Below are 12,029 nucleotides of genomic sequence, written 5' to 3' on the forward strand. Positions count from 1 at the left end.
TAACACTAACAATTAAATTATATACATTTTTATATTAAAATTTCATATATAATAATATTAGTTATATTAAATTAATATATAATATAATTAAAAAGCTTAAACTTCAGATACTTAATGAGCCATTTATATAGTCCAATGTCGAGTCTATTAAGCTAAGTACATATTTTAAACTCATGGACATTATTTATTCCAGGTACCCAACAACAAGCCCATTATTTCTTCCAGGTACCCAACAAAAGCCCACTATTTATTCCAGGTACCCAACAAAAGCCCACTATTTCTTCCAGGTACCCAACAAAAAGCCCATGTCAGAACATGCCCATAAACCCATTACCTTCCATCCTCTTTCACCACCATTCACCGTAGCATAAACCCGAAGGCCAAGCTCCATTTTCTGTGTTCAAAGTTCAAACCTTTACATCATCTTCCACATTGCACACGCACCTACCTCTATCAATGCACACTAGAAGGAAATTCCTCTACTTCTTCTCAACTCACAACATTTCTCAATCCAGAATTTCCCACCAACTCAATGCATTTTCTCAATTAAACCCTTTTTATGAAACCCCCAAAACCCTAAACCCTTTTAGGGTTTTACCACAATACGCACCGTTTTCTACGCAAGCTTCAAAATTTCCCGAATACGAGATGCCAACTGTGACATGGGGCGTGATTCAAGGCCGAAAAGAGAAACTCGTGTCGCGCGTGATCGTTTTCGATTACCTCAAGGGTTTAGGAATAATCCCTGATGAACTTCAAGACCTAGAACTTCCTTCAACCGTTGAAGTGATGAGAGAGCGCGTGGAGTTTCTTATGAAATTAGGGTTAACAGTTGATGACATCAATGAATACCCTTTGATGTTAGGATGCAGTGTAAGAAAAAATATAATCCCAGTTTTGGGGTACTTAGAAAAAATTGGGATTCCAAGATCCAAACTTGGTGAGTTTATAAATAGTTACCCTCAAGTGCTTCATGCTAGTGTTATTGTTGAGCTTGTTCCTGTTGTTAGATTCCTTAGAGGACTAGATGTTGAGAAAGATGATATTGGGTATGTGTTGCAAAAGTACCCTGAACTTTTAGGGTTCAAGCTTGAAGGTACTATGAGTACTTCAGTGGCTTATCTTGTTAGCGTTGGTGTTAATCCTAGAGATATTGGTCCAATGGTGACTCAGTATCCTTATTTATTGGGTATGAGAGTTGGGACTGTGATAAAGCCTATGGTTGATTACTTAGTTAGTTTGGGGTTGCTGAAGAAGATTTTAGCTAGGATGTTGGAGAAGAGAGCTTATATACTTGGTTACGATCTTGAAGAGACTGTGAAACCAAATGTGGATTGTTTGATTAGTTTTGGTGTGAGGAGGGAATGTTTGGCTTCGGTTATTGCTCAGTATCCTCAGATTATCGGGCTGCCGCTTAAGGCGAAGTTGTCTTCGCAGCAGTACTTTTTTAGTTTGAAGCTTAAGATCGACCCTGAAGGGTTTGCGCGAGTGATGGAGAAGATGCCACAGGTGGTTAGTCTTCACCAAAATGTGATTATGAAGCCGGTTGAGTTCCTCATTGGAAGGGGGATACCGGCTAGCGATGTGGCTAGTATGGTGATCAAGTGTCCTCAGTTGGTAGCGGTGCGAGTTGAGCTGATGAAGATAAGTTATTACTTTTTCAAAAGTGAGATGGGTAGACCGATGAATGAGCTTGTGGAGTTCCCGGAATACTTTACTTATAGTTTGGAATCGAGGATCAAACCTAGATACCAGCGGCTAAAAAGCAAGGGGATAAGGTGTTCATTAAATTGGATGCTGAATTGCAGTGACCAGAGATTTGAAGAGAGATTACAGGGTAATTACATTGAAACAGAAAGTGTAGGTCCTTCATTCAATATGGGTGGGAAGTTAGATCTACCAGGTAATGCTATAGTGTCTGATGATGAAGAGGAGAGTGATGATGAAGTTTTATACAGACGAACTGTTTCTCTGTAGCACAACAATTTTGTATGACAGTTGTTGCGTTTGTTTACTGCCAATAGTTGACATTTCAAGTTTTCTGTCCATTCATTATGTACAATTATCCTTCAAGGTGGAGTGATGTCCCAAACAATGATAAATGATAATTTGTAATATGCAAATGCAATACATCTCTAGACTTTTTATGCAAATTATGATTGTTGTGAATACAGAATATTGAAAGCTTTCTTATGCTTTTAGTAAGTAGTAATAGTGCTAGGAAGACAGAATTTTAAGTATATTATTCTAGATTTCTCTTCCCATTATGATTTTATGATACTAAATGTGTTTCAAGAAGTACGATTTTATGATAGTAAATATGTGTTTCAAGATCAGGAGGAGCATCTTATTACATATAAGAGAGGAGTTGTACGTTCAACAAAGATAGTTTTGTTTGGACAACAAACATGCTGACCCATAATGGATATAAGGGCTAAGAGTATAGTAAAAAAATACAACGGAATAGCCTTTTGTTGATGGATGATGCAAGTAATTTAGATATAAATAATGATTAGGGGGTGTGACATTGTTTAATAATCAACGTTGTTTCTAAATCAAAATGATACTTTTCATAAACAAATGTTAAAATTTGATTAAGGAATTATATGGTGTCATATAAATCTAAATGAATGTAGTCTTTAAGGTCAACCTTTAGATTTAACTTGTGTTTAAATAAATAAGCCCACTTTTTTGTGCAAGTGGCTACTTTCCTTTACAAGCGGAAGTGCTCCAACTTATTCATACCCTATATTATTAGAAAAAAGAATATCATGATTAAACAATGGTGATAATTCAAAGTTGTGGTACTTCTTGAAATCAGATGCTACCCTCAAACTTTGAACATGCAGGCAGCTGAAGGCACCATGTGTGGGGTTTGAAAAGGTAAATATACCTTACAAGGTAAATGAAGAAGTTATTTTTAGGATTTGAACCTGCACAATATGTGGGGTTTGAAAAGGGAAATATACCTTACAAGGTAAATGAAGAAGTTATTTTCACGATTTGAACCTGTGACCCTTTAGATCACAAGACAAACAACCTTTTACTAATAGATAATCAGTTCTCAACCTCTTCAACTTTGAACAATAGGCAAATAAATTTAAGCCTGCACTTCGTAAAACTGTGAGTAATGATAACACAATCAAATAAGCTTAGATATTGATCTGATTACAAAGTTATATTAACAAATATGAACCAACATAATGACACTATCTGCGTATTACAAATATCAACTTCTGCAAAAGGGAGAAAAATGATGGATAATGCTACCTATACAAACACACACTCAGAAGAGCTGAAACTTAGCTCCAAGTTAAATTGTCTACCTCTGCCTGCCTTCTTAGCCGTTCTCTCTAAGCAGATAATACCTCAGTCTAGATCAGTTTCAGACCGATTCCGTTAAATTCTTTTCTTATCCTCAATCCATGGCCAATATAGGTAACAATGATCACCATTATGCCAGTTACAATCTTACAATCAAATGGAGAAATTAAGAGCATAACAATCAACACAGAAGGGAAAGAAGAACTGTGCCATGAAAGTTCTCACTCCCTAGTGCCTGCATGCAATAGACTTATTGTCATTCGGTGCTGCGTGTTAATCCTCCCCGTCTCACATTTCTGTGCGAAGGTAAGAATCCAAATTATCAGGGGGGAAAGCAGTAAATAATATACTTGTAAACATAACTAATATATTTAGTTAAGAAAACTTTAATTAACAGCAACAATAAACATTTAAGGCAATACTAGGACCAGCCATTGAGTCCTGGTAACTCATAACTAGATATTACACAATATATAACATACAGCAAAATCAGTAATCAAGTTGGTCTAGATAGACCAAAAAGTCGAATTATTAGCCGATGCCAAACTTAGGCTATTTAAAAGATAAGAAATAAGGTGAGGCATAAGTGACTAAGACCCAATGTTGCAAAAGTTGGATTCCATGAGTAGAAACCATATGATCTATTTGTAATTGTAAATTGTACTCGCTCTTCCTTCTTTAAGGGTTAGTTTGAGAGTTGGATTTTGGAGGGGAATGAAGGGAAAGGGAAGGCTTGGGAGCTATGAAATACACTTGTGAGATGACTCCCAAGTCTTCCATTTCCCTTCATTCCCCTCCAAAATGTAAAGGGTGAGAAGAAACCGTAGTATTTATTTGCAAGCGGAAACATACATCTGGTGTAACCTAAGATCCAGAAAAATTAAATAGGATATATGAACAGAAACACCTAATAAAGTATCCCCTGAAAGTAGCAGTGAAATAAGGGAGAAAATGAATCCATGAGAAAGGGTCGACAGACAAAGCTCCAACCCACAAAATTATTTGCAGAAAACAGCAAGTCATAGTACTCCATTGGGTAAAATGTGCAATATTATATGTTAAGACAATAATTAAAATGAAGAAGACAAATATGTACCTGCCAGAAACGAGTTGATGCCGAGCGCTGTTTATAGGGCCCTTTACACCACTTAATCGCTTTGATCTGCTATCTTGTTCTTTCTCCACCCGCATAGCAGCTACCTCCTTCTCCATGGAAGCTACTTCTCTTCTCATCTTCTTTGCCTCAACTTCCATGGCTTTCGTCAATGTATCTATCTTCTTTGCTAGCATCTGACCAATAACGACCATTGGCAACGATAAGCTAATATTATAAATTAGAAATCAAGGATTAATATCCAAAAACAAGTAATAAAATAAATAATAACCTCAATGGCATCGTCTTTATCTTTTAGGCTTTGATCTTTCTCATGACCAGCTTTTCTTAAGGCTAGGACCTCCTTCTGCAGTAAATCATACAAAACTCCTGGAACACTATCCTCTGTATCCACCACCAGGAATTCATTTGGCTTATCGTCCGAATCAGCCTTCCAATTATCTTTTTCCTCTTTATTGTTGGTTCCCTCAGAAGACTGGTTGAATGAGTAACTTGGTGGTTTTCCATTTAGAAGAATTTTACTCCTTTCCAGTGACCTTGTGCCACCATCAAAAGATTTAGATGTGCCTTTAGCGCTCTTCAAAACTGTGCTGGAGGACAAAGATCTCATTTGAAAGGATGACATTCTCTTATATGAAAACCCATTAGGAGTCAGTTTAGAGATGTTATCAGCTCCACCTAGGGATTGACGTCGAGAAGGCCCATTTGTAACACTTCGTCCCTCCTGGGTGCCACGGCTAATACTGTTAGAAGTTTCTTTCAAACTCTCCTGTAGCACTTTAAGCCGCAAATGATATTTTTCCTGAAAATTTTATAAGGTTTACCTTGAGTAACGGCAGATCAATTCTCCTAAGTTAATTCATGGGCTCAAACTGTATTATTACTTTTAACTGTGCTTCAGACTTTGCAGTGCGCTCAGCTATAGCAAGCTTGTCCCGGAGTTGCTGCATCTCTCCCTATAAGTATGTAGTTCCGTTTTAAAAAAGGAAACTGTATTAAAATGAAGCCAAAAGCAGGAAAATGTATACTAAGTAAAAGCTAATTTAAAATACAAAAATTAACTGAAATCCAGAGGAATCAAGAGAGTACAATGAAGTAATATTTTACCTGCAAGAATCTTCTTTCTTCTAGCCATTGTTTGACAGGCATCACTTTGTCACTAGCATCTTTCCATTCATTTGCCACCACTACAGCTACTCTGTTTGCTGTTACCTTGGTACGAGCTAACTCTCGGTCGAGAGTTTTCCTTTCTTCCTAAATTATGTCAAACAAACCATGCAATAATTAATATGCTCTAGACTAAAGGCAATATGAAGTATAACTAACCCAAGTAAAACAACTTAGATAGTAGACTTGGTGAGTATAACAAATTACATTCATTTCTTGAACTTTCCGCTGATAATCTCTAACAGCATTTGCAGCTGCACCACCTGCAAGGACAGCTTCTTCAAGCTCCCTTACAGTTTGGGTAAGCTTTTCAACCTCTGCCACCTTCTGTCTATGCATTCTGTCCAAAATTTTATTTTCTTCCTAGGAGAAATGATGATGAAATAGATATAAAGGTAAAATTATTGTGGTCCCATGGTACCCAGAAAGAGAAATGTCATGCAAGGCTTACAAATACCTGGCAAATCTCAATCTGTTTAATTAGCTCTTGATTTTTATTTTGGAGATCGTCCACCATTGAGGCCTTAGCCAAGGCAATCTGAACAGTCCTCTCAGCTTCAAGAAGTGCTGCTTCTTTAGATTTGGTAAGACGATCTAAAGCTTTGTTATCATCTTGTAGTTTAGCGATCTGCAAGAAACAAATGGAAGAAAATAATGACATAAATCAGCAATGATAACCCAGCTTCAGCCTTCTTCATCAGTTTTTCTCTCTCAAGGGGATTACCATTTGCAGTAGTAGAACAAGGTAATACCTCTTGTCGAGCAAGCTTGAGTTCAGCCTCTAGAGGAGCAAGAATGGCTTCTATAGGAGGCATGTCATCATCCTTCTGAGCAGCATGGACCCTTCGAAGTGTGGCTTCAGCTGCAAACTGAGCTGCCATTGATGCTTTCTTTTCATCATTGATCTTCTTTATTTCCAGATTCTGCAAGGGATACTCGGTTCAGCAAATATATCATGTAACCCTAGAAAAGGACTCATTACCAAAGTTGATAGAGGCTCGAGGCAATACTTTGCTATCTAGAAGGGATTCTGATAACTTTAGCTTCTCATCAACCTTCGACAATTCTTCAGTAAGCTATAGTGAGAGCAAAAAATGGACAAACTATAGTTACATTTCACATTGATAAAAGTGTGCGTTATTAAGAGGAATACAAAACAAGCAGTAGTAGCATGAATAATGCCAAAATATGGCAAAGGGACAATTTCTAACTTACTCAACCAACCATGTCAAACAAATACAAACAATGATCAAGCAAGGAAATGATCAAAATCATTACAACAAAATGGCTATAATAAAAAACTAACAAAGAAACCGCACCCAATAAATTAGCCAAAACATAATTACAGCATAAAAGTGATATGGATGAAATGACACAATGGCTCTAGTCTACCAAAAGAATTATAATAATGTACTAATATTTTATAATAAACACATAAAGCACTAAAAGCAAAATCATATCATTATCAACAAGAAGTGGATACAAATATTGACACCACGCTTTGAAATAAATAACTAAATAAAAGGGCGGATGAGTACACAGGTAAAATATTCAGAAGTTAGTAATTCAAAAAAATAAAAAAACAAGACAGTATAATGCACAAGGCTCCTACTTAGTGGGGCCTGAGGACTAGATCTAAGCAGGCTTATCCTGCCAGGAGAGAGAGTTTCAGGATTTGAAACTTTGACCTCAAAGACAACATCTTTGTGCCAAACTCAACTTCCTAAGTTAGTAATCCAGTTTGCATAGTTTCTAAAATATTAGAACAGCATAACCATTGGACAATTTTAATTATTTTAACACAAATACGCTGAAAATGGAAAAATAACAAAAACGAAAATTTGAGTTAACCTCTTCAACCGCTTTTTCTCTGAGTCTTTCATAAAACTTCAAGGCTTTGATCTCCGCATGTGCTTCCGATAATTCTCTATCCTTATCTGCAAAACCAAACACATCAAAGCACGAATCACAAATCACATTGAACAACACAAAGCAAAATCAGCTGAAGAACTTGCTAGATCGAGCTACATTCTCTGACCTCGAACTTCATTCTCCAAACGATTCAGCTCAACCTTCACCGGATCCGAACCATGGAGTAAGTTCATGAACTCATCTGCATCCAAACTCGGCCTCATCGCGCGTCTCCGCATCGAGCTCTTCCCTTCTTTAAACGACACCGTCAATGGCGTAACCGTTATCTCCTCTGCTCCACCGCCGCCGGAAAACTCCTCCATCTCCGATCTAACACCGTCACGTTCAAATGCTCCAGCAAAGAGAGAGAAAATGCAGGTTTGAGATTTTAGAGAGAGAAAATTGGAGAAGAAAGGTTTCGATTCATATACTTAAATGGTTGTTTCTCTCTATAGAATATCGATTTAAATATTTAATTATTATTATGATTATTCTAAATTGTGTTTGTGTCTCTGGTAAGAGTGATTAAATAAGAGTAATGAAGTTATAATGCGGTTCTGTTAAGCAGACCAATACTGAGTGACAGAAACACAACAAACTTTTAAACTAATCAGTGAGTATTAATATATGGGTTGCTTTGATGGGGTTTAAGATAAACCTGTAGCGTAATGCGCACCATGCTACGTAATGGATAAACTGGTCATTCGGTTCTTTATAAAGACAAATTTTAGGAGACTCAAATAAATACAGTCAACTCAGATTTATGTGTTTCATTACTACCATTTTCTTCTTCTTCTTCTTCAAGAGTTATCTTATTTTTTTTTTACAAGTTTTTTTTATTCTCATTCACTTCATGTCAAAATGTTGCAACCTTACATTGGCAGCAACTACTTAGTTTTTTTATAAATGAAAAGGAAATCTTAAAATCCATAAAGAACTAATCATCTAGCATGCAATTAACATGAATTTGTATCTAATTTATGGAAATAAAAGGTCCCACGTTAACAAAAAAAATCGCTGTACTTAATTTGTATCTATGTGCCTAAAAAATTGTGGTCAGGGACATCTTTGATTCATAGCACAACAAAAACAGATCCATTATTAATTAAAATTTTATAAACAATCAAAAATTTCTAATATTACTTCAAATATATACTATATAAAAATTCCAAACTTTCAATACTAAATTTAATGTGAATGACATTTGTGGGGAAGAATAACCATATATATAAATAGATTTACTATATTTACAATGTTAATGTAAAAAAATTTTACACTGTTAATAAATCATCTACTCTTAATTAGTACAAATCAACGACGGATGATATATTAATAGTATAAAAAACTGTACGATGTAGTGTATAGATTTTAAATTATATATCAATATTTAGTTATTACCACAGTTAGATTATTCCTTTCCTTGCTATTGAAGCTCGTGATACTAGTGGACATAGGAATTTTCTTAAGGGATGGCTGCTATACACACTAACATAGCACATTTCGTTCGTGTATTCGCTACGGAAATATATACAAATTTGTCGTTAAAAACTACTGTATATACACACTAATTTTAAAGCAATTACAAACCAGCATTCAAAAGCGACAAAGTAGCACAATCTCAACGCAATTATTGTGCGTTTGCTAATATTTCTTTATAGATTCAACCACATCTGATGAAATTACTTATTGGACAATTGGTGTGTATGCGTGCTTATTAGTTATTATCTCTAGCAACATTTATTTTGTTAGTTGGTCTGCCTTCTGTAATTACATTTTAAGCTCTTCAAAACCTCAATTATCACTTGCCCATTCATCAAGCTGAGTGATTGATTAACATCAGTGTAGCTCTCTAATCACGTTCAAGAATAAGAAAAAAATATAGGATGGCTCTTTTCGGAAATCAAAGGACTAATCAGATAACTAATACTTTACTTACTATAAGCTCCAAAGTGGTCAAGTTCAGCAGCAAAAACAACTAAATGTAAACCTGAAAATATTTAACTGAAGTACTACAATTTAATTAATGAAAATTTAGTTTGTAAAGAATTCATATGTTCTAAACTGTACAACTGGTATCACTATATCACTTTCAACCTTTAGATCCAGCACTGAAATCCAACCAAGTAAAGAGAAAGAAAACATAAGATTTTAAAAAAAAAATTATGGCTGAATTCAGCTCAAGCAGATAAATATTCACTCAATTAGTTAAAACAAGAAAATGGTTAGAGAAGGAAAACTGTGGTATTTGAAACTCAAAAATTATCCAATCAACAAAACTTAAATAACAAAATCCATGAAGTTATAAAGGAAAAAACACAAGCAAAAAAACATTTAACTAATAGTTTCTAGCAAATTGCTCAAGACACAATAAACCCATAACATCAAAACTGATAGCTTAAACTTCAGCGGGCACCTTCTCCTCTTCTAGGATGAGAGCCTTTGTTGTAGGCCTTGCCAATAGATCTGTGTACTCTTGGAATGGAGATTTGGAGAAACGAGTCTCCTTCCAGAATTCAGGTGTTAGGAAACCATAGGTTTTCAGCAGACAGTCAAATGTGGCCTGCAAAAATAACAGAAATAAGGACAGGGATAAATAGATAACAACTCACATGTAATCAATATGCCTATTCAACAATCATTTGTTTAGTTTATTCAAAATGTTTCAATCATCATTTGGCACATTCCAATTGTTTCACATCAATTCTTTCCAATAGTGGGAATTTGTTAATTATCAAATCATAGAATCACATACAAAAATCTAAAACCTCAAACAAACAATAGAAACAGAAAACTTGATAATTAAATAAACCAACTTTAAGATGAGACATGTCCAGTATTCCTTCAAAACCTTTACCACCCAAACAGCATAACATAATAACAACTCTTCAACAAAACTTCACAAAATATAAGAAATCATCTTGTATTGCCACACAACAAAAGCTAAAACTCAGCACAATACAAATACTCAAATGAGAGCATGCACATCCATAAAAAACTAATACACATAGAATGTTGTGAAATTAACATAACCGACTACTTGAAAAAAGTTACAGAAAATAAAATCTAGAATTAGCAATAAAAGGTGACACATTCTCTTCATAAACAAAAAATATCATAAGGTGACATGAAATGTTTAGAAAATACGCAGGGTAAAACATTAAGTAATAATAGTCAACAAATCATTTGTACACATAGCATATATTCCTTAATTAAATTTCAAAACTACAAATAAATATTACCAACTACTTAAAAATCAACAATATATGAAAACCCCAAATTAATATAACAAAAAGGGCTCAATTATAACTAATAAATCAAACCTTGACGAAATTTCCAAGAGTTTTGGTGGATCCCCTAGATGAAGTAAAAACATCATCAATCCCAGCAAACTGAAGAACCTTTTTAGGAACCCTAGCAGCAACAATTCCAGAACCACGAGGTGCTGGAACCATCCTCACAGTAACAGAACCACACTTCCCAGTAACCTTGCAAGGAACAGTGTGAGGCTTCCCAATCTTGTTTCCCCAATAACCTCTCCTCACCGGAATCACCGAAAGCTTCGCAAGAATAATCGCACCACGAATAGCGGTTGCAACCTCCTTACTACACTTAACACCGAGTCCAACGTGGCCATTGTTATCACCAACAACAACAAAAGCCTTGAACCGGGTTCGCTGACCAGCACGGGTTTGTTTCTGAACCGGCATGATTTTCATGACCTCATCTTTCAAAGAGGGACCCACTAAGGTATCGATGATTTGGTGCTCCTTGATTGGGAGTGAGTGGAGATAGATCTGTTCAAGGGAACGGATTTTACCGTCTTTTACGAGACGGCCAAGTTTGGTGACTGGGACCCACTTTTCCTCCTCTTCACGACGGGGTCCACGGCGTCTGCCACCACGGCCTCTGTCTCCGCGACCTCCACGGCCTCTGTCGCCGAAGCCTCGGCCGAATCCACCACGGTCGCCGCCACGTTCAGCCATGATTGATTTGAGAGAGGAGAAAGAGGGAGCGACTGCGCTAAGAGATTTGAGGAAGTAGGGTTTGATGTGTGTGGAAATGGTGGTGTTATAATGTAAGGTTCTAGGTCTGGTTTTCGGGTTGGTCTAAGATAAATTTCGTGGGCCTGGCCCACTTTATAAATATTATAGTTTGTTTTGAAAATATGATTTAATTGTGGTACTAAAATTTTGGATAAATTTGTTCTCGTTTTATCCTACATGGATGTGAAGACTGAATCCTTTTAAAGCATAAAGATTGCTAAAATGGGTAACAACCTTGTTATTATCTTCTCTTTGTGAAAATAACCATATGCGAGAAGGAAGTAGGTCCATGGTGGAAAAGTTACTTAAATATATATATACTTAACATGTCATGTTTGTAGACAGTGAAATTTTTATATTTTTATTTTATCAACAGCAAAAAATTATATAGGTTTTTATTGTGTTAAGTAAGATTAAGTTTTTCAATGTGTTATGAATATTTTATTGGATATAAGTTTCCTATAATTTTT

At 35.7% G+C, this 12,029-nt stretch overlaps 3 protein-coding genes across 4 annotated transcripts; 1 reads left to right on the forward strand and 2 right to left on the reverse strand.

Annotated features, from left to right (window-relative positions):
* LOC109349730 (transcription termination factor MTERF4, chloroplastic-like) lies at nt 344-2,171 on the forward strand. The gene has a single exon (XM_019590666.1). It carries the CDS (start codon nt 457-459, stop codon nt 1,975-1,977), a length of 1,521 nt encoding a protein of 506 aa, XP_019446211.1. The 5' UTR covers nt 344-456; the 3' UTR covers nt 1,978-2,171.
* On the reverse strand, nt 3,132-8,088 carry LOC109349728 (microtubule-associated protein 70-2-like). 2 transcript variants are annotated; one of them, XM_019590663.1, is made up of 11 exons: nt 7,644-8,088; nt 7,457-7,542; nt 6,616-6,681; nt 6,358-6,528; nt 6,063-6,233; nt 5,813-5,968; nt 5,546-5,692; nt 5,323-5,394; nt 4,710-5,240; nt 4,421-4,614; nt 3,132-3,559 (listed from the first exon to the last, which is right to left on the reverse strand). In XM_019590663.1, the coding sequence occupies exons 1-11, from the start codon at nt 7,837-7,839 to the stop codon at nt 3,553-3,555; spliced, it is 1,797 nt and encodes a 598-aa protein (XP_019446208.1). In that variant the 5' UTR covers nt 7,840-8,088; the 3' UTR covers nt 3,132-3,552. The 2 variants fall into 2 exon arrangements, with proteins under 2 accessions (XP_019446208.1, XP_019446207.1); XM_019590662.1 differs by having other exon boundaries at nt 3,132-3,620.
* On the reverse strand, nt 9,739-11,566 carry LOC109349731 (40S ribosomal protein S2-4-like). The gene is made up of 2 exons (XM_019590667.1): nt 10,837-11,566; nt 9,739-10,076 (listed from the first exon to the last, which is right to left on the reverse strand). Exons 1-2 carry the CDS (start codon nt 11,497-11,499, stop codon nt 9,912-9,914), a joined length of 828 nt encoding a protein of 275 aa, XP_019446212.1. The 5' UTR covers nt 11,500-11,566; the 3' UTR covers nt 9,739-9,911.

The sequence above is a fragment of the Lupinus angustifolius genome, chromosome LG06 (assembly GCF_001865875.1).
Source record: "Lupinus angustifolius cultivar Tanjil chromosome LG06, LupAngTanjil_v1.0, whole genome shotgun sequence".
Classification (NCBI taxonomy): domain Eukaryota; kingdom Viridiplantae; phylum Streptophyta; class Magnoliopsida; order Fabales; family Fabaceae; genus Lupinus; species Lupinus angustifolius.

Coding starts and splice junctions, on each gene's coding strand:
- LOC109349730 (XM_019590666.1), top strand. CDS start 457: ATGCACACTAGAAGGAAATTCCTCTACTTCTTCTCAACTCACAACATT.
- LOC109349728 (XM_019590662.1), bottom strand. CDS start 7,839: ATGGAGGAGTTTTCCGGCGGCGGTGGAGCAGAGGAGATAACGGTTACG. Junction 5,241..5,322: donor AGTCTGAAGCACAGTTAAAA/GTAATAATACAG, acceptor TAAAATTTTCAG/GAAAAATATCATTTGCGGCT. Junction 4,615..4,709: donor ATAAAGACGATGCCATTGAG/GTTATTATTTAT, acceptor GTTATTGGTCAG/ATGCTAGCAAAGAAGATAGA.
- LOC109349731 (XM_019590667.1), bottom strand. CDS start 11,499: ATGGCTGAACGTGGCGGCGACCGTGGTGGATTCGGCCGAGGCTTCGGC. Junction 10,077..10,836: donor CTCTTGGAAATTTCGTCAAG/GTTTGATTTATT, acceptor TTATTTTTGCAG/GCCACATTTGACTGTCTGCT.